Genomic DNA, 23,597 nt, shown 5'->3' with positions numbered 1-23,597 from the left:
ATCAATATAACGCTTCAGGCACCAGTCCAAGGAACAATGTGGTATGTTAGTTTTAAAAACACATTATTTTAAAAGTTTATTCAGATCAAAAATATGAGTATACAATATTAGGAAATAGACATTTTTAATACGACAATTATCAATTTTAAAACGTTCTTAAATGCACTGTTTGAAACAAATTATTCATGTCGTAATAAAACTTTCTTTTTCATACAATTCTTTCTCTGTTTTTGATGTGTATTATTATTATCTTGTCTCTTTCTGATATTAATTTATCAAATATTTTTGTGTACCGTATTATTATATTATTTTCACATATATACTTACTGTTAACTAATTTTCATTATTTGTTTTTAACAATAATTTGTTGATACCATTTTTTTATACTTATAAGTATATGAAAATGTATTTATTTTTTTGTTTGAATTCTTTACAAGTTATTTACAATTTGCTTTTTAATTCAATTACTTTTATTATATCCATTTTATATATTTTTTTTTCTTTTTTACTATGTAAAGTTTCACTTTTTATTTTGCATGGCAGTATGCTTCTTATTGTTTCTAAATGTATACAAAAAAACATTGTTTATCTTTTAAATTTTTTCGCACTATGTTTGTACTTACCTGTTTATTTTTTTTTAATGCCCCTTGGGCGTATTGTAAAATTAAATAAATAAATAAAAAATAAAAAAAATACGACGAAATACGATTTTATACATACAATTTTAATACGTTTATTTACATAAACGTTTCCCATCGCGTAAAAGAAAAAACATTTCTTGTGTACATAAATAGAGTGACTTCTTACAATAATTTGTGTATTTAATTTTTAATTATCAAATATGTTCAGTATAACATATAAAAAACAAAAATAAAATTCTGTGAAAATCCTACAGTGAGGTGAATTTCAAGCTGTCTTTACATATTTTGAGAGGTCTTCCACAAGGAACATTAGGTAGTGCAATGTAAAGGAGTTTTTCTTCATCTTTTGTAATTTGTTAAAATTAACAGCTCCCTAGGGAGTTGAATCCAGTCCTTGTCTACAAAAATTTGGACAAACTCAAAATATTCTTGTTATTGTTTAATCATTAAAAATATTGTGTTGAACTGCTGAAAATTAAATGTGGAAAAAAAGAAATGAGGTCATACGAGGATATGTATATATAAAATATATATTGTGTTTCTTAAAAGTAGCGTATTTTGAGATTAAGCTAATCTGGATAGTATAAGTTGTGTTGTTTCTCTTATCTGGACGCTGCATAGGTACTATAATTTAATTCTTGCTAATGTTAGAAGTAACTGAAGCATATAATGAGATGATCTCAGTTGGGTGAGCTTCCACAGATGGATCTGCTCCGCTGTTCATACAATATTTATTGTTTGACTTAAAGCTCAGAATACTCGTATATCGTGTGTATTATTTTGAAATTAAATATCATTTCATTTTCTTATTAATAAAAAATGTGTCTATTATAATAAATTCATTATGCATGCAAACATTTGGTAGAATTTCATATTTAATTTGGTAATGTATCCAAAATAATACAAGTTTATTGGATTATAATTCTACTTTATTTTTTATAAAATATACAAAGGGTATATTGTGACTTTCGTGTTTCGTGACTTGTGCGTTTTGTCTTGCTAGGACATTTTCAAACAAACTAACTTAAATATTTACAAAATGACAATAACCCAGCTAATATACTTTTAATGAACAGTTAAGCCTAGTTAATTCACCTTTACTTAATATTTTCAAAAAATAAAAACTAAATTATTTATAATCGTAATCTTGTAATTGTAAATTTGTTATTTCATATTATGTACGAGCATAATATTTTTTTTATTATTAACCTACTAAATAAATGTTCCCAATCAATTAAATTAAAAAGAAATAATGTATTAAAATCTGAATGTATTTTTACCTTGGTTGACATTAAACATTAATGAAACCTGTGTAAAACACCAATATAGAGTTTAAACAATAATTTTCAAAATAAACCTGTACAAATAAAATCAATATTTTTATAATTATTATATTAAGTCATACCCTTACAAAGTTTTTCCCCAACATAACCAAAATATTCCTCTAATATACTCAGTATACCCTAATTGAATTTTAATCACTCTACTTATTTTGGCTTGTATAGAAATCCACAAACATAAAAAAGCAATTATTTTTAGTATATAAGGAAACTTTGTAAATATTTCAGTTAGATTGTTTGAAAATGTCTTAACAAGACAAAACGCGTCACAATATACACTTTATATATTTTATAAAAAATAACGTAGAATTGTAATCCAATAAACTTGTTTTTTTTTTTTATATATTACCAAATTAAAATCTATTATAATTGTCAAATATCTCCTAATTACTTTTTAAAAAATATTATTTCGATTTTTTATGTTTCATAATATTCGATTTGATTTTTTTTTTATTACTAGCATTTACATTTATGTTTCATTTTTTAATTATAAATAGTATATTTCTAATTCACATTTATGCTTCAATTTTTATTATTATCAATATTTTTTCTAGTTTACATTCATGTTTAATGTTCTAAATATTAATGGTTTCTTTTTTTATTTATATTTAAGCTTCAATTTGTATGATTATCGGTATGTTTTCTAATTTAAATTAATTTTTCGTTATTTTGATATTATTATCATTTGATTTTTCAAAATACATTTACTAAAAAAAACACATATTACTCGTTAAAATAAGGTTCTGCTTAAACACTGGAATAACTAAGCTAGTCGGGACCTGAAACAAAGAACCTTAGTGTATTTTAACACTGTGAAATGAATAAAGAAATACAAATAAATCATTTTAAGTTTTTTTTATAACAAAAAATAAAAAATTGTTGTGAAGGGTTTCGCGGTCACTGTTATCAATATGTTTATTTTTTGAGTGATACCGGGTTTGTTGGATTTGTTCCAACGTTTCGGCTACCATTGCAGGAGACATCTTCAGAGTAAACTGAGTCAGTTTTTATTTTAAAAATATAAAGTTTTATTGGGTTGGGTGCATTTCAGTAATTTAGGTAAAAAAACCTATATTGAACGTGTTGAGCGGAAATGTTTTACATAGTAATAATTGAATATGAAATTTATTCATCAATTTATCAACAGCTCAATTTTCAATATTTTGAGACAAAACAATAAATAATAATAAGTGGTTACAAAGTTGTTTTATTTATTTTACTATAAATCCCAACTCCATGGGACCAAGAGTCCTGTGTCCAGTTATGACGTTTATATAAGATTAACCCTTCCTTCATAGTCAATACAATATTGTTTTGTCCCAAGACTCAACAATTGTCCACGTGTAAATAGCAATTTGTAAGACAAAACATCATCCAGATATATCACCACTCCGCGAAACAAAAATTACTCCCACTATCGTGCGTTTTCAAAAAATCTACCGTAAATGGTGCCAGAAAACAATTCTTCATATTATTTAGTTCGTCTTTTAACAATTCCTTGTATAGAATTAGTAATAATACTTTTCGTGAATTTTCTCGTAATCAACGCCGTCGAGGCCGTTCACGGAGTTAGGACATTACAATATTGTCCTATTTATTATATTGTCCACATGTAAACGGCCCTATAGTCAAAACAGCAATATTTTGAATTAATGCTTTTTTGCCAAATGCCCACGATATATTTAAGAATAATGAACTTGAAAATCCGAAATCAGTTAGTATGACATGTGTTGATAACATTTTTAAATTTTAAAAAATTGTAACAAAATTTTCCGTATTGTTTCAGATGGCTCCAAAAAGGAAATCAAGGGAAAGATCAAAATAAACCGACCCTGAATTATATTTACAAGAAAAATGCGTAGATAAAATCTTGCATTACAAAATAAACGACAATAATATGACAATAAATAGATATAAATTGACATGTAACAAACTGAAAAATGATATTTTATTGTACATTTGATGTGACTTTTGTCAACTGAAGATACCAAATGTGATTTTTTTCTGAAAAGTGTCAAATTTGGGATACGAAAAACAGGTCGAGATGACAAGACCCTACCGTATGGAAATAATACTTAGACCAATTTTGGCGGTTACTGTATTTATGATCGTTGTCACAGGTAAGAAAAACACAATTTCGTTATTTTTGAATTTAAACATCAATATTGCACTTTTTTTAAAATATATAAATCATGATTTTTTTAAACATTAGTGACAAAAACCCCACTAAAAAAAATTTATATCAACATTCAAACTTTACACAGATAATATTTATTTACTCATTTCAAATTCGTGAAATTTTTTTAGAGTTCCAAACAAACAAATAAACAAACCATCACGCCGTTTCCCCGTAGGGGTAGGCAGATAGGATAGAACGCCATAACACTCTATCTTGGCATACAGACCTCGCTTCCTCTACATTCATACATCTTCTCATGCATGCATGCCGATTATTCCTACTTTTGACATGTCCATCCTCAAGTATTTGATGGACTTGATCGTGCCATATCTTTCTCGGTCTTCCTCGTTTTGTGCATCCATCAATATTTGCATTGTAGATCCTTTTAGCCGTTCTTTCACTGTCCATTCGCTATACATGTCCAAACCAACGCAGCACCCCTTTCTTGATTCTGTCAATAATGCATGTCTCAGCCTTACACAATTCACGTATCTCGACATTTGTGCACCTATCATACATCGTTTTACCACACATTCACCTGAGGGATCGTATTTCGACAGCATTCAACCCACTTTCATCAGTATTTTTCCAATTCCATACGTCGCTCCCATACATTAGAGTTGGCACTAGAACTCCGTTGTGAACTGCTAGTTTAGCCTCCTGCGATAAACATTTGTTTGCCAAAGTAAATTTTAGTGCACCGTTCACCCTGTTCCCGGCACTCACCCTCCTTTCAATATCTTTCTCGGCCTTTCCGTCCCTAGTTAACAGTTACAGTTTTACATTTATATTTATTATATTTATTTTACATTTATATTTTATTTTATATTTATTTTTATTATATTTATCTTACAGTTTTAAAAAACTATTTGCGTTTTTATGATTTTCAAATATTTCAATTTCGTGGACATTTTCAATAAGTTATAAAGAATTTACTATTAAAAACAATGGGAATCAAGTAAGTGTACAGTGGGACTTAAACATGGGCCTACCAGTTACGAGATTACAACCTGATTTTTAACTTATTATTCCTTTTTTGTTTGTCCCGGTTCTAAGCCGTTTAAATTAAAAGCGGGAAAAAATGTTGTTAATTGAAAGAAATAATTACATTTAATGTAATATAAAATACATTCTGTTTTATTGACACTTCAAATCAGACAGTTATGCTGCAGCACCCTGAGCTTTAATTGTTTTCTCAAATTTGAGAAGTAATAGTGGTATAATGATTATTATGCCATTGTTATTTTTTTGGAACGTTAAACTTAAATGGCACAAATGATTCAACTTAAAATTGTGCTTTTCTTTTTGGGAATGAATGTTAGTTTACTGAAATCAGGAGTGTGTGTGTAATTACTGTTATTCTATCAAATTCTTTTCTTGAATTAATTTATTAGTACAAAATATTTCTCTTCATCATTTTTTTCTACATCATTATGTATTTTTATACATAAATACATACTCTTTACCTAAATATTAGTTTTAAATAATAATACATATATATTTTTTTTAAATTTTATTCAAAATTGTTTTTTTAGTTTTTTTTAACTGGTTCAAAGTATTTCTAATACCAAATTATCTTTTTTTATCGATAATTCTATAACTAGTAATATTTTATTCTTTTATATAGTTTATCTTTTTTAGACTTTCTTAATTTGTTAATTAATAGTATTATTTTTAATGCTCTGTATTACTTATGCTTACATGTATGTATATTTAATTGTATTTGTAACTTATATGTAAAAGGCAAGAACTGTCGTTTATTTCAATAAAATAAAAATAAAATGGGTATCGTTAGTTGTGCTCTCAGAGTAATAATGCGATATAGCTGTAGAGACGCCTTTTGCTCTTTTGCAAAGAACAGGGTTTTCTGCAATGAAAATTTTGATGGAAAATATTTTTTTAGGTTGGGTAATTTATAATAGCAAAAAACGTTAAAAAACATTTTTTATTCATTTAGTAATTATTAAAATTCAGATAAAAACGATATTATTATCTATATTACCTTTCCGCACCAAATGGTGCATAGGACACTGCATTTGTACACCAATTTCAGAGTATCTTGAATTTTTTTGTAACAATAAAGTGAGATATCCAGTCTTTTTAGGGTCAGTTCTATGCAAGCTCTTGACGTCACTGCGACCTGTAAAAATCTATTGTGACGGGTCTCTGTGAATAGTCCTTGTCCTCCAAGCCCAGGTTTATAGAAAGACTAGCTATTGTGGGGAAGACGAGAGTTTACACTTTGCTAAATCTTCCCCTCCAAGCCCAGATCCATAATCGAGCTATTAGGAAGGGGGCGAGCTCTTTAACATCTTTAGGTTTAACCAGTGGTCCCCCGAGAATGAGGCTCCTTTAATGATGTAAAGCATCATATTCACATAGATTGTGTATAGGGTTTTCCTCATCTGAAGTTACATCTAGAAGTTTCGGAAAGGTTCATTCTAGCAACGTGTTTGTTCAATCTGCAGTGCCCCCGTAGAACATTAGTGTTCCGTAAAGCGTATTTTGAAAAACCCTGGCCTATGCCAGAAAATTGGACACACTGTTCTATAACAGTGTGTCCAATTTTCTGTTTTTGTTTAACAACGAATGGTTTAGTCTCAGCGCTTTTGATTTTTGACCCGAGTTCCTACGACCCATTGTTTTGCTGACTATAGCTGACTTCGTGCTTGATAATCCACGAATGATTTTTGTCCATATGAGCGGTTTTACAGCGTTATTACTCTGTTTTATTCCCGGGTACGTCATTTGAACTAAGTTATGCAGAAAACAGCCAGGCCACAATTTCGATAAAATTAGATATTTGTGTTATCGGATGCCGTAAGGTCAATTCTAAGTTCTGTCAAAAAAAAAAACTATAATAATCACTTTCTGAAATATTGTTGATCACATAAACGACATTTCTAAATTTGCAGAAAACACCTACATCACTAGGAAAACCTTACGAAATAGATGCTGATGAGAAAATGAATGCCCCCAGAAATCTTGTTCTCTTAAATAAATTAAAGTGGATAAATACATTAGAATTTTAATTTTATAAAATAATATAAAAAGTTTAATACATAATGACACGAAATACATCAGAGTATCACTAGGGCTGGCTGTTTTCTGCAAAATGCACATCTTAGGTTCTATTCAACTTTTTTTACTTTGTTTTTATTTATTATTTTTGAAACCAACACAGTCATAGTAATAAACAATACATAAAGAATAACAACAAATAAAAAGACCAATTATGGGTTTGATATAGGAACAAAAATATAAAGAAACAAAACGTACAGTTCGCTAGGGGTGAAAAGAAGCGGGATGGAAAATAGGGAAAGAAGAGAAGATGAAGAAATAGTAAGTTTATATAAAACGATGAAAAAAGAAATAAAAATGCATGTAAATGTACACATATAACATATATACATAAACATACACACACATGCATATTTATTTATATTTATATTTTATTTTATTTTTACATATGAGCATGTTTTTCATTCTTTATTTTAATTCTTAACTTTTAATTACTTTTACAAATTTTCTTCGTTTGTTACTTTAATTTTATTTTTAAAAAACTTCAATTTATGTTTTTTTTCCTTCTCTTATCTGTACTTAAATAATAACCTAACATATAATTACTTTATATTATGGAAACTTCACTGGTCCATTAGAGTTATGTCTTACTGTGTAAAATATAAAACCTTGTAACTGTACTGTATGTTTCCTAAATAAAAGAAAAAAATAAATAAATAAAAATAAAAAAAATAAAATATATATATATATATATATAATAAATATACATACATACATACACAAAACAAATATTTATGATAGATCATGTCAGATCAGAATAAATTCCTAGGGAGGAAACCAGCAAACATAAAGACATACTCAAAACGTTGTTAAGCAAAAGTATTTTACAACAACAAACCATCACGCCGTTTCCTCGTAAGGGTTGGCAGAGAAGATAGAACGCCACATCACTCTATCTTTGCAAACAAACCTCGCTTCCTCTACATTCATACATCTTCTCATGCACGCGCGCCGATTATTCTGACTTTCGACATGTCCATCTTCAAATATTTGTTAGATTTGGTCATGTAATGTCTTTCTCGGTCTTCCTCTATTTCTGCATCCATCAACATTAGCATAGTAAATATTCTTAGCCGTTCTTTTGCTGTCCATTCGTTCTACATGTCCAATGCAATGAATTTAAATATGAATAACTCCCTAGGGAGGAAATCCAGCCAGTCTGCAAGCATTTAGACATACTCAAACAGTGTTGAATTAATTAAGTGAATAAAAAAAAGATTCTTTACGATAAAGTACCCTAATATATAAATGAAACTAACATGTACTTTATGTAATGATGCAACATACATTAAATTTTTACTAGGGCTGGCTGTTTTTCACAAAATGCACATTTTAGGTGCCAAGGTCAGTAAGACTATAATAATCGTTAATACTGATCAAATACATAGTGGAATTCTTTTATGTAGTATAAAAAAATTAAAATATGCAGTATTTATCATCTGTTAAAGTAAAAAACCTTTCAACTGTTGTGTAAAATTGATTATTCACTCTTTTAACAAAACTGCAATTATTTCAGTTTCACTTTTCTGTAGCTGTCAGTTTCTGCGTAACTACGTTCATTTAGCTCTGATATTAATTTCATTCGACAAACACGTATGTTCAATAAAAAACCGAGAACGCTTTCAATAAAGCATCTTACTCTTAAGTGGAAAACGTTTAAATTTATTTTATTTTTATATTTTGATTACCCACGAGCACAGAAGACTAACTTGGCCAAACTGCACTTGTAACAAAGAGTTGTACAAAATATTGGCCAAGTTTCTCTTCTTAATAAGTATCCGAAGGAAATGCAGCTCTAAAACAAGTTGCATTTTATTGTTTTAGTTTTCCAGAAAGTTTTCTTGAAACAAACGATATTTACTACTAACTTACTCGTAAGAGTGAATATTTCCTCTGGCAGAGGTGAACACATTTTTCAGTAAAAATTTGATTTTTATAGCTAGTATTAAAGAAATTCATATCTCGTAATACATCCATTCAAGAAAAATATTTTTAAGTATCCTTCTCGATACAGTTCCGCTTATTTCTTTATTGTTTGCTAACTCGTGTGTGGCTGTAGTGTAACACGAGTCTACATAGAATACAATACTTAATATATCTCTCTTATTTATTTTAATGATGAAGTCATATATGTTCAAATAGACATTTAACATCGGATTTATGAAGTGAAATTTGTATGAGTATGCTGGATTTTAAATAAAAAAATTCTTGCCTTATTAAGAATGAAAGTGATGCCAAAATCACAATGTACAAGAGTACGAGAATAGAAATTATAACAGGGCAGACGGAGACGCCGTTCTAAGGCCGGTGTTTGTCTGAAAAAACAAAAATAAAATAGGGAATTCGGTTAGCAATCAGTCGGATATTGGCAGTAAGCGGGAGTGCGCGCTGATTATATGACCGGCGTATTTGTTATTTTCAATTTATTTTGCCATAACAGGCCTAAATTAAATAATATTTTTTTATAAATTATGGTAAAATTGTTTTTTTTATATTTAAATTTCAAGTTCAGAATATTGTGTCTTGAGGATTAACACGATGTTAGAATGTCCAAACCAATTCGAAACCAATTTTTATCTCAGCCTTACATAACATATGGATCTCAAAAATGTTTACATTTTTACATTAAAAATTTTTTTTTGCACCACAACAGGCCAGGAGGCCTAATTACAGTGGTGAATTACATCACAGAGCACCCAGGCTTGAGAAAAATCACACTTTAATTCTTGTGTTCTCACCGGGAATCGAACCCGGGATCTTCCGTGCGTGAGTCAAGCGTCTTGACCTAATTGTTGACCGTCATGTCCTGTTGTACAAATCGTATTTAGTCGGCCTCATTTCGTAATGGTCAGCGCATTTGCCTACCACGCAAGAGGTCACGGGTTCGATTCCCGACATGGTTGACATGAAATATTATTTCAAAAAGGTGTTTTTACGCTTGAATATTTCATAGTCCCTAGACTGCTACCTGAAGCGTAAGACTGATCACCTCACCTTTAAATAACAAAAATGATTAAGATACGCTGCGATTGGTGAACCAATGCAGTGCCCTATGCACCATTGGGTGCGGAAAGGGAATGATGATGATGCTGATGACGATGAACACGGTGTAAAGGAATTTTGTCGCACAGTTATAAACTGAAAAACACAATGATAAACATTAATCAAAAACTGTACAAGGTTATAAACAGTTTTATGATCATACTTATATTGTTAAAATTTAACAAGTAACAAAATTAACAAATTAATGATACTGCTATGTACGAAATTAGTCTTTCTTTTTTGTTTTAAATCCAACCCTATTCAATTAAAAATTCAATTTCCTGTTTATTAATTTGTATGAGGTACACATATTTGTAATGCACCTCTGAATTTATTTTCCGCACAAAAAACGAAGGATAAAAGATTACAGAGCTCTCTTTTGGGCCGTTTTTTGTCACTAAAAAGAACTCAAGTCCTGATATGCAATGTCCGGTGTATGGTCACCAATGAACGGGTTTCTATTTTAATATAAGTAAACATTAGTTTAAATAACTAAACAAGGAAAAAGTGTTAACTTTTAATTAATTGTTTATAGGTCAGGCTCAGGTGCGCCATGAGAAGGAGCCAGAATTTCTCGCACCCTTGGAGAACCAAACGGTGACTCAGGGCAGGGATGTTTACTTCACGTGTGTTGTCAACCATCTGCAGACATTCAAGGTAATGAGGATGCCGAGTTCTGGAATAACTAGCCTCTCTATATAAAATATTACCCGACGGACTAGAACGACCAAGGAAGACGTGACATGATCAGATAAAGCAAAATCTTGAATCTGGTCATGTCAAAAGTAGACACAACCAAAGGACGTGTATGACAAGATATAAGAAGGAAGCTAGAAATGTATGTCAAGTAGATGTGTGTGGAGGTCCATCTTCTCTGCCTACCGCTAAAGGGAAATGGGATGATTTATATATTTTACAGAAACAGTCAACAATGATTGAATAACATAATAAAAATTATGTTTTAAGACGTGCCAACGAAGTTTCAAAATAAAAATCATAAATATTCAATTATGGTACAGCATAAGATGTGTTTGTGTGTATTCGTATGAGAGTAAGTGTAGAAATGTTTGTGTATATTTGTGTGGGAGTAAATGTTTAGGTGTGTGTAAGTATGAGCAGCATTAAATGGCAAGTGGGAGCGTATTGCAGTCAGAAAGAATGAGTCTTAATTTATTTTAAATAAATTAAGGGGCATGTTAAATATATCAATAAATGAAAAAAAAAGTTTTCGTTTTGAGCAAGAATGATATAGAAAAGAGTGTTGTGCATAGTTAGTGCTACAGACTGGCAAATGGAATAAATACTTATTACTTGTGACGCGAAGGGGGACATTGAAATTAATTTTGAAGAGCGGTATTTTAGTTAAAACCTTACACAATAAAAAATCTAAAAAGCGGAACTTGCAATATGTGTATATAAATAAATCGATATCTATATTAGTCTTTAATGGGAAAATGAAAATGAGAGGAAAAAAAGGGGGTAGACATTAAGGACGAGAGAAGAGATGTTTTTTCAGATGTAATTTAAACAAATTTACTGTAGAAACATCTTTGATAGTGGACGTGAGATGATACAGATGGACAATAAAAAATGAGCTTAAAATATGAATGGAATGTGAACGAAGATGTTAGCTATGAACTAATAAGCGTTGAAAATTTCTACAACTATTGGTAAATGAACATGTGGTTTGTATGCACTGAAAAATCATTTTAAAATACCAAAATAGCATTTTACTTGAAGGGGTAAGGAACGCAAATAATGTGGGATTATATGAAAAGTTTGCAAAGAGACGGGATCCAGGAAACAAGATAAATTATTTTATGTGATTACAAGTCTGTGACGTTGTTTGATATTTTAAAATATTTTTTCCATTCTTGTGTAGGTGGCTTGGATTAAATCCGATACAAAGACAGTTCTGGCCATCCACACCCACATGGTGGCAGTGAACTCCCGCTTGTCTGTCTCCCACAATGGACACGATACTTGGAAGCTTTACATCAGCAATGTTCAGGCCAGTGACTCCGGCATCTACATGTGTCAAGTCAACACAGACCCTATGAGAAGCCAGGTAAGCAACATGCAAAACTGTAATCATTATCTATCCAATTTCCATGATATTTCTACTGCAACTTTGTTTCAGAGATAGACGGACCATTTAAAGCTAAGTTTAAAAAAGTCCGAATTTAAATAATTGTTACGTTTTTGTTGAAACGTATAGGTTCGTATTTTAAAGACTCGTTTGAATGTTATTTATTCCTATTCTATTTCAATACTCCTTTATCAAATTATTATTTTACACTTTAAAATAATTATACTGCACACTTTTTTAAACTAATCCTTTTATTGGTGCAACCGATTCTTAATCACATCTGGAGAAAAAATTTCAGTTTCTTCCTTAAGGATCAAATGATAACTTTTAAAAGGCTGTGCCAAAAAAATGTTTGGCGTGTAGTGCTGTAACAAAAGACAAAATATTCTGTACTTCAGAAATTAAAAAAAAAAATTTAGACATCCTGTCAAATACTTTCTTTTTTTTATTTATAAAAATTATATCTAAATTTGGGCCTGTCATAGCAATATAAATTTAAAATCTTAAATACGCCGGTCATTAAACTAGCTCGCACTCCCGTTTACTGCCAATAACCGACTGTTTATGTAAATTTCTTTTTGTGTTTTTTTACGGGTTTTTTGATGGTTCTAGTTCATCTAATAAACAATTTTAAAAATTAAAAGAATAATGGTAAAAACCTGTAAAAAGTAAAAAAATCATTGCTCAAGTGGCATAATACAGAGAGAAAATACGAGAATACGTTTGTATGAGTAAAAGTCGGAACGCGTTTCGTCTTGAAATTAAACATTATTAAGTACACTTAGAAAAGTTTACTTCTTAATGCGGTTATTTTAATTAAATCATCGACCTATTTATACACATAGACGCACTAAGAACCCTCTAAAATTATTACACTTAGTCGTTCTTTCTCCGTCAGCCGGGTGTTGACGTGAACTTGACATCAAATTTGAAACCGAAATGCTTGATTGTGTCTGGAAAGCGTGTAAAAACCATTCGAATAAACGTAAAAAAGATCGTGTAAGTTTTCATTGATAAGTTGGTACCTAGGTACTTGTTACGATTGAATTCAAGAACTTTAAATAATTATTTTTCAAATATTCAATTGAAGTAAAAACTTTAAATAATTCGTTTTCAAATAAAGAACTATTTGCAAATGTCAAACTCTGGTCTTCTTACCAACAGGGGTGCACTTTATTTAGAAATGCAAATATTTATTGAATGTTAGTCAATAGCATTTTAGTACTATCAAAAATCCAGTTAGAAATAAATGCGTAGTAATTATAAGAAATTGAAGGAAATAATCTGATTGGGATCCATAAAAAACGAACTATACCTACTTTACCACAAGTCGATTTCTATTTTTCCAGCACAAGTTATTTAAAACTTTTAGAAAATGGTCTGAAAATTTTAATTTTGAGTAAATAATTAAAATAAGGTATTTCTCTATTTCTTTTTAAAAAATCTACGTTTCGCTGAAAACCGCATGTAAATCGGTCCTATAGTAATTCAGTATATCGAGGACATACATGCGAGTTATAAAAATATTTTTTTTATTTCATTGGTTGGTTGGAAGAAATTGCCATTAGGCAAAAAAACTCGCCAATGTACAATTTACGTTAAATACAAAAAGTTAAATAAAATAAAAAAAAATTAAGGTTTTGGCTCTTTTACTTTACAAAAGTCGACAGATGAAAGAGTTGAGGAAATGTGGATGTTTAAACATAGGCAGACCGGTAAATGTTACTCAGTGTGTAAAGTGGCCATTTAAACCCGTCAAAGGCTATAAGCTCTTTAAATGCCTAGACTTCCATATTCTCTCCTCAAAGTGTTTTCCTTCTCTGTTGCAACAAATTAAGATCTTAACTCCCAAGGAAGGAAATCCAGCATGTCTACAAACATTTAAACTAAAACAATACAACTTAAAACATTGTTCACTCATTTATTATTTATATTATTGCACTCGATATGTGAGATTTGGCTCCGATGACTGAAAATTGCCTTTTCCCTATTTCATCATCATCATTCCCTTTTATAACCTAATGGTGCATAGGACACTTCATTGGAACACCTTGATCATTGATTAGATACATAGAGACAAAATGATCAGTACCACGCTTCAAGCGCCGATCCAGGGACTATCAAATACGCCAGTATAAAAACAGCCTGTTAAATGAATATTTCAATTTAACCACGTTTGTGTATGTTTTATATGTGCATTCATGTGTGTGTGTGTGAGTGGGTGGCTCGGAGTGTGCATTCGGTATTTTTATTTATTTTAATTTAATACCAACGATGACCTCCATGGAAAACGCAAATGTTTATAATTATTATTTTGTCACCTGCGTTTCTTATTTAATTACTTTATGTAAGTAAATAAGAAACGCGAAAAGTATGTGGCTAACCCTAAAAAAATAGGGCGTGTTAAAAAAATACTGCACCTACTTGCGTAATTATACAGCATTTTAATTATGGAATAAAAGTGGTCAGGTACTTAACACATAAATTAATCTATTTTTAAAAATCCGAAACAATGCCGGGATTTCTTAACAATCTTTTTTCATTGCGTAAATATAAATTGCAAAGGAAATGAAGAAGTGTAATTAAAAATAAATCCCAATTGCGTGCATATTAGAGAGTCCTCACCCCTCTGGAGTCCTCTTCCCTGCTAAAGGCCCAATTAAGTCTAAAAGAAAGAAAATTCCCTCGTTTCAGAGAAAAGAGTAATTTAAGAAATCGGTGGGGAAGTGCGGGTGAATAGGCTTTCGAATAGGGTGTTTTGGATGTTGAAATTTCGCGACAAAAGAATTGAAAACAAATGAACGGCTTGTTTCACTCCAGAATAACTTCACCATTTTTTAGAAAGATTTATTGAAGTAAAGCATATTTTCAAAAGAATTTTTTTCTGGCCTTTTTGCCTAATCTTCCTATTTGCACTAATGGCAATGAATTCTATTGATATTGTGTTAAGTCAATTGAGATTGATTCTTTAGTTTTTATTAAAACAGTTTTATTTTCAATATTTAAAATATTGTTTAATAAAAGTTTTATTTTGAATGCACGAAACTCAACAAAATCTTGTGAATTAATTTATTTATGTTTGAAATAGTCTATGAGTGAATTTATTTAATTTATTAGTTTTTTTTCTTTTATTTTTAACTATATATATGTAAGCGGATGTATGTATATTTGTAGTACAAGTAGAAAAACTAAACAGAAAAACTAAATAGAAAAACCAAATAACTGCTCAGTTGATTTGCTATTTTTGATAAAAATATGTTGGTTACTTTACTTTTTAACTAAGGTAGAGATAAACTAAATATATCAAAATATGATGCATATTCATTCCCGGTATTATTTTATCTTAAAATAGATGAGTTGAGTTGTATTGAGCTTTTGTTCGAGAATTTTGACAATCAAATAATATTGTAGATGTTCTGCTTAACCTAGGTTAATTGATTGTTTATCAAATAAATTAATGTTCAAAGTGATTTACTCAATTTAATTACATTATTAAATCACATGCTCTGAAATAATACTCTGTGTTTATGCGATTATGTGTACATTTTTTAAAATTAAAACTTTTTGTAGAATATAATAAAATAGAACACCTTCATTTTTTGGAAAGATAGCGCAAATTTAAATCAAAATAAATCATCTGTGATTTCAAGAATTGATTGTATCAATATATTCAAACCGTAATACGTATTTTTTAAATATCGCTTTCTTTATCTTGGTTGATGGAATACCGCAATATAGAAAATATTTAGCCGAAAATTCCGACATTTCTTTTGCATAACGGAACACATTCTAGCTTTCAATATATTATCATACATCGGCATGTATTGGCGAAAATATCGATACAAAATATTTTCTTCGGCGCCATCTAGCGGGAATTCCACCGACGAACCTATCCATAGTTATCTATATTGTGTAGCTTATAATATGTGGAATTCCGTATGAAAATTTCGCATCCCAAATGCTTGTCTCTTTGTTTTACCATCACGTGGTAATCGGGAGGGAGGGAGGGATAACCCCGGGTATTCGGGACAAGTAGGGCTGTACAAACATAATAAAGAGTTAAAAATTACTTCTGTCAATTTTATTGAAAAAAAAGGCCGATGAATAGTGGATGCCATCATCTTCAGTAATATCTCCCAAAAAGGTATTCAAAGCTGTCAACTTTTTCGATTCTCTGTCAGTTATTTCAGTGAGAATGATCAGTGTTAGGACATGTTTTTTTTGTTTAATTTCATGCTATATAGTATTTTAGTTACCCACTAAGTCTAGACACTTTTCAGTGGGATATAATTATTTGTTACTCTTAAATCCCGCTGGGTCAGAAAAATAAACGCGTGGCGGTGGAGGGTCAGAAGTTTTAAATAATATTTATACTTAGACCCAGATGAGTGGAGTTTTCCTAACGTCTTTCAACAATTTCAGAAGATTACCCATTTAATTTTTTTTTTAAAGTGCATTTCTGCATACTATTAATCGCACATCATCAAGAAGAAACCCACTTCTATCACTCGATCAGGTGTTATTTACATAAGATAAAATCTACCAATATAATGAAAAAGAGCAGTGCGAGAACGCTGCCTTGCATCACTCCAGTGGAGACTCCGAACCAATGAATCAATCAACTGCCGATTCTCATACAACAACAGCATTTGTTGCTACTAACAGTAATAATAATGAAAATGAAAAATTAATAAATACATGTTTTATGCGGATTATCAAATGCTTTCTCACAGTCAATGAAGCAACACGTAAGGGTCGAATTTATTCCATAACTTTGTTGGAGAATATTCTTAGTATTATGGACTTCTCCTAAGTTTTTCAGAAAGCGTCGTTTGCTCGTGCAAGCAGATTTCTCGACGATTTTATTTTGGTTTTGGCAGCTGTCTTTGTGCAGAATAATTTGATTAGGCTCTGTTTTATTAACTACTTTCAGTTTTCCTCACTTTTCGATCTCATTCTGAGTACATCAACAAAAAAATGATAAATAAATTGCCTATTGTTTTTTTTTAAACACAATGTATAAAAAAATATCCTCATGACAATTTATTGAAAATAGTAATTCGAGATTTTTTTCATGCTTCCTCGTAACAAATAATTTATATACGCTGCATACGCACCATGAGGTGCGGATAATAAAATAATAATGATAACGATGAATATTTTATTTTATGTTTAATATAAAATATAATTCTAAAATTCACATAATAATTCGTATTCGGATTCAAAAATCCGCATAATCAAGACATAAATTCAATTCACGACACGATTGTTGTTTCATTCAATTTGGTGATATTTATTTAAAAATGTTTTCTTTGGAAATAATTTAGAACAACCCTTCTTAGAATATCTGACTAGGGGTTCGAGGTAAGAACTAAAGGGTTGAATCCCGACAATGTTTACTTAAACAGGGCAAAATTTCGCTGACTATCTCACCTTTCGTTATCCGCATAGGAACATAGTCATTTTTACAAACTTTTACGAGATAAACTATGTACTTTGTTATTAGATTTAATTACGGTTGTTCTAAATCATCTTTTTTTTTCCATATCCACACCGCATCTATATTATTTTAGATAACGTTAAGTATCGTAAGATAAGGGAATAGGTCCAGAAAAAAATAGATTTCAATATTTCACATCTACTCTTCCGAGAATCGAACCCAAGACTTCAAGCATGGAACGAGAACGCGCTCATCACTGTTCCAAGAGGAAAACTTATCTCCACTAAAATTCAACTTTCAAGATTTTTATCTGAATGTCAGAAACACTCGTCTAGAGATTTTTTTTATTTGATTTAAAAATTATGCTAAAATCCTTATGAATTATTATCACATCGCATTGAGTGTTAAAGGAAGTTGTATCCGTTTTATTTCTTATTAAAAAACGAGGACTGAAAGTTTTAAAAAATGCTGAAGGTTTTATGCTTTTTGAAATAAAATCATCTCATTTAAATTTTTTTTTTTTTCATATTTATTTTTTCGTACACAAAACAAAATGAAAATTTATGAAGACCTTTTGGACGGGGTGACTGCAGTTTGTCATTATTTACTTTAAAAATTATGGTAAAATCCTAATGAATTATTATCACATCGCATTGGGTTTTAAAAGAAGTTGTATCCGTTTTATTTCTAATTAAAAAACGTGGACCGAAAATTTTAAAAAATGCTGAAGGTTATATGCCTTTTGAAAGAAAATCATCTCATTTAAAAGATATTTTTTTAAATATTTATTTTTTCATACACAAAACAAAATGACAATTTATTAAGACCTTTTGGACGGGGAGACTGCAGTTTGTCATTATTTACTTTTACGTAAGATATATATATTTTTTTATTACTTAAAAAATTTTGCATACTTTAAGGGCATGTATACCAACATCATAATAATATAAATTGTTAAATTGACAATCGGACTCTCCAAACCCGCAAAATTAAAAATTGCCCGATATTTTCTGAACACACCTCGTACAATTATTTTATTATGTATTTTATACTTGCGTCACACACTAATTTCTTTTACAAATTAGATGCTGTTTCGCTTCGAGGGTAAAAGTTGACCTTTTTTCTTGCTTTTTATCTCCTCGGGTAAAGCGTTGTACAGTTTAAGTCTATGATTTATAAATCTCGTTCGCATTTGCCTTGTTTTTAAACTTCGTATAAAGTAAATTGTAACCAAATTAGTATTTTGTGAATATCTACTACTTTTTTTTTGTCGTATTTAACTCCGTGTCTGTAAGTTTGTTCATTATCAGATTTGAAATTTGTTTCAGCGTCTCTAATTGGTAAAGTTTTGGTATATAAAACTATTTTGCCTTTTTATATACATCTACTATAGACGTAAAATATGGTCAAACGTATGTAAGTTTTGAAGTATTGTTTTATTGGCGTTGTGGTATTTTTATATCTCCTTGATTTCCTATATTCCATAGTGGAATCATATAAAAAAAATCAGATTAACGTTATCTTTGTACGTCGATTTATTTTATTTTAACTGCACGTTTTTTTTATTTATTTGACTAAATCGGGGTTGAAAAATCAGGTTGCGGTCCCGTGGCTAGAGTCTTGGACTCACGGCATAAATGTCCGTGGTTCAAATCCTACTCTACCCCAACTTGATTCCTATTTTCTAATTTATATTTTTATTTTATTTATTCAGAAAAACAACAGCAATACAAAAGAATAAATACAACATTATAAAAAAAAAAACATAAAATAAAACCAAATCAGTTTTTCACATAAATACAACTGTAAAAATCCAGTTCAGTTAGTTTTTGTGTGTGAGGATGCGTGGGTAAGTGAGTGGAGTGTAGTTTTGGTAGGAATGTGAATATGTCTCTGAGTTTATATGGGCGTGAGGGTGGGTTATGGACAGGGTGAGAGTGTGTTTGATATGGGTGAATAGAAACAACTTAAATCAATAATGTAAAAATATTTTTCTTTATAAAGAAACATAATTTTTTTCAGATAATTGTTTTTTAATTCTTGTTTTAAAAGTGAGTTTAGTTGTTGAAAAATACATTATAATAACGCCTCAAGCGAATCAGAGGCGAGTTCTGTGCATAGTTGGTAAACTGTAGGTACATGGAAAAGAAATAGAATCGTGTGACGGGTGCGGTAGGGAGTTATTTACAACTCATTTAAAATTGGCCTTTGAATAAAATATTTTGGTTAACTTTAAAAACTAACTTTAAAAAAAAAATAATTTTGATATTTTATTAACGAAAAATTTATCTTATTTATTAAGTTATTGTATATACGGCCTAAATGAATTACAACAGTTAAAAATAACATAAACTAGATTAATTTCTCGATTAAAATATCGCTAGCACAAAGCAACTGTGAGATATCTCTGAAGAACCTATTCTCAGATAATCGGACTTTGAGGTGTGCGAAGGGTTTGACGGAATTAAATTATTTAACGTACATTATAAATGCTATATTTTCACATAGGTAAACAATCTTCAATATTGTTATATTTAAAAACATTAATTTATTTAAGTTATTAACATATCGTGGGTATACTGGCAAAAAACGTTAACTCGAAAATATGCGGATTTCACTTAATGATGCAGTTTTGTAAAGTTTTTAAGGCTCTACAAACTGAAAAAATACATTTTTTTTACAAACTGACGAAATTCACAAATTTCATGTATCTGTAGTTTTTAAAAATAAATTTATGTTTAAGTCGTAAACCCGGTGTTTTATTCGGGTTAAAAGCTTTAAATAACTTAATATTTACTTGATATAAAATTAAGAAACGGAAAAATAAAAACATGTTCTTAAATTAACACTTAACATCTAACTAGACAGGCGCCGTGACGTAGTTGGTTAGACGGCCAACTGTGAAAATGGCGTCGCGGGTTCGATTCCCGCTAGTTGCAAGAAAAAAAACAAGAAAGATTTTTTCCTCAATTGATCTGGGCTCCTTCCATATCCCCTCTATCCCACCTGCTGACAAGCCTCAAAATAGAGGCTAAGCGGGTTATTCCAAAAAAAATGAAAATAAAAACATATTTAAATAATATATGAAAGAGTAAAATTGTAACAAAACTTAAATGATTGACTTCTCAAAACAGGGATTTAAGAGTTAAAGCTTTTTGCCAGCATACCCACGATATCTGCACGTGTATATCAAAATTGGAAATTTCGGGACTCGTATATGTCACTGTTGCTTTGGACTAACGATATAAGTCTTCGAGCAAACCAATGCCAATCTATCTTCATCCCATACTGTGTAAATGGCGAAGAGATTTACAATAAGTAAGAAGATCTATCCCAAAAAATCCAAGATGTATGACGAGTTGACTAATCTAAATATTCTGGATATTGGGGAATAAAAACAAAAGTTTCAACGGAGATTCGACATCATTCATAGCATTAATTATTTTTAAAATGCTTATTAGGTCCATCTCTATTCTTCGTTTTTATAATAAAGACAAATTAATTGCTCTACTTTTAATTATGAATTATCATTACTCCTTTGAAATCTGAGCAATCATGCCACTTTTCTTAGAAAACAGTATATTTTTTTGTATTCTGTGTCGGCTACTCTCAGGTAAAAATCCCGAAAACGGCAATCAAAAGGAGATAAGTCTTCATTGTCATGTAGTTGATAGTTTGTTCATCTATCATTGTTGAAGTCCTAGGTTTGATTACCAACAGGATATATGTTAAATTTTGGTTAAAAAGATCCTACGACACTAGCCACGGGCCACAACTCGATTCACTTAATATATATTAACAACAATAAATCCAACAGGCAACACATCCGCACCAAAATATAGCAAACTTTAAAATTCGCAAATGAGAACAAAAACACATTGTTTAAAATTGAACGAAAAAGGAAAACAAAAATGAAATATGAAAAAAAAAAAATTCAAAACAGATTTCGATATTTAGGTAAAAGTATGTAAAATTATTTGCATGAGAGAAGTGAAACATTTTTGTAGATGAAAATATCGAAGTTGTTAAATAAAGATTTCACATTTATATTACACAACCAATAACAGGTTATTAGCCTTGTAAATGCCTAAACTTACATATTTTCATCTATAAACGTTCTGTCTATTTGTTGTCAAAATAACAATCTTTATTTAAATTAATTTATTGCAACAGTGAAAGTATTTACATTCTTTCACAAACCTGAAACCGTTTTAAGGCCCGTGGGTCTTCCTATCGGTTTCACTAACACGAAAAATCCATATTTTTTAGTAAACAAGTTACACATTTAAAATTGTTAATTTTGTATCGCGAATTTCATTGATTTTAACACTACTACTGTTAATTTGGCAAATTAAATGGAGGGCCTTTGTCAGATATTGTCATTTATCCTCATGTACATATTGCGAACATGACTGATAACAAAAACTGTATTTACTTGCATCACAATAGCCTATGTCTATTGCAGTAGTTGTATGAATTAAACAACGCCGGATTAGATTATTCTTGTAATTATTTTTAGATTTCCTCACTCCGACGCCTTTATTTAAGGCACCAAAAGATAAAAAATACTAAAGCAACAAAGAAGGAAAACATTTTTGAGAAGGAAATATAAAAGTGTCATTTGGGCTTTTGACCTACATTAGTTGATTTGCCAGCTAATTTCCATCTAATTTACTCCCTAGGGAATGAAATCTAGCCATATCTGGGTACAAACATTTGGACATATTCACAATTTTGTTGAAAATACGTCATTTAAAATAAATGCTTAGGTAGGTTTATTATTTAGGCAAAGGAACTAATAAAAAGGTGATCGCAAAAGTTTGCTTTCAGCCTAATAAAGCTTAGCCAAAATCAAGTGAAAGTTGTCACTAGAGCCCACCCAGGGCACTGCAGATTGAACAAACGCCTTGCTAGAATGCTCCTTTCCCATACTTTTGGATGTGGGTTCTGCGGTGCAGATGAGTTAACACTTATACACATAATATGTGAATGTGATGCTTTACATCATAAAAAGAGCCTCATCCTCGGGGAACTACTGGATATACCTTAAGCTGTTTAAGAGCTACCTAATAGCCCGATACTTCACGGATCTGAGCTTGAAGGCAGAGATTTAGCAAAATAAGAACTCTCACCTTCCACGCAGTAGCCAAGCACTTTAAATACCTGGGCTTGGAGGGCGAGAACTATTCACCGGAACCCAGATCTTCACAGATTACAGTGACGCAAGGAGCTTGTATAACACTGACCCCTTAAGAATATGAAAAAGGTATATTAAATTATATTTGTTTGTTTGTTGATTTATCCTTCATATTTAAAAATAAATGAGTTGACAACCTGACAGAATGGTAAAAATATAAAATGGACTGGGGAATACTTATTTTCTATGAAAAAATTACTTTTTTCGACAAATAGTAAATATCGAAAAGGATTCTTATGAGATTATTCTCAAGAAAAAAATTGTTACGCCTACTTCGCACTCCTTATGAAACTACACATAACCGATGTCAATTTTCACCCCAGTGCGGTGGCCTTAAAACGACCCCAAGTAACTTGAATAGGCTTCTCAGGCCGGCTAAGGCTTTCTGGGGACACTACAGGAGGTTGGGTAGGGCGCACCTGTTGCTAGAGGATGCTTGAACAGCACCAACCCTTAGGTCGACACGATGTGTTAACTAGGGGGTGGAAAAAACGTCGTAATTGAGATAAGATGAAAGCCTTAAATATGATTAACATACTTCAGCAGAAATAGAGAACATTTAAGAGAAAATAGTATGGAAGTTAAGGC

General features: G+C 30.5%; 1 protein-coding gene across 1 annotated transcript in view; it reads left to right on the top strand.

Moving 5' to 3' along the window:
• The window catches only part of LOC148278765 (lachesin-like), a 179,232-nt gene that overhangs the window by 46,005 nt on the left and 109,630 nt on the right, over positions 1-23,597 (top strand). The window contains exons 2-4 of the mRNA XM_088230909.1: positions 3,768-4,101; positions 10,819-10,940; positions 12,166-12,351. Of these exons, the coding sequence (XP_088087035.1) occupies positions 4,026-4,101; positions 10,819-10,940; positions 12,166-12,351 (384 nt within the window). The 5' untranslated portion in view covers positions 3,768-4,025. The remainder of the gene's footprint in view (positions 1-3,767; positions 4,102-10,818; positions 10,941-12,165; positions 12,352-23,597) is intronic.

This window comes from Micrasema longulum, unplaced genomic scaffold (genome assembly GCF_059751315.1).
Source record: "Micrasema longulum isolate JH-2025_06_02 unplaced genomic scaffold, ASM5975131v1 h1tg000829l, whole genome shotgun sequence".
NCBI classification, from domain to species: domain Eukaryota; kingdom Metazoa; phylum Arthropoda; class Insecta; order Trichoptera; family Brachycentridae; genus Micrasema; species Micrasema longulum.
This window is presented reverse-complemented; position numbering and strand designations above follow the sequence as displayed.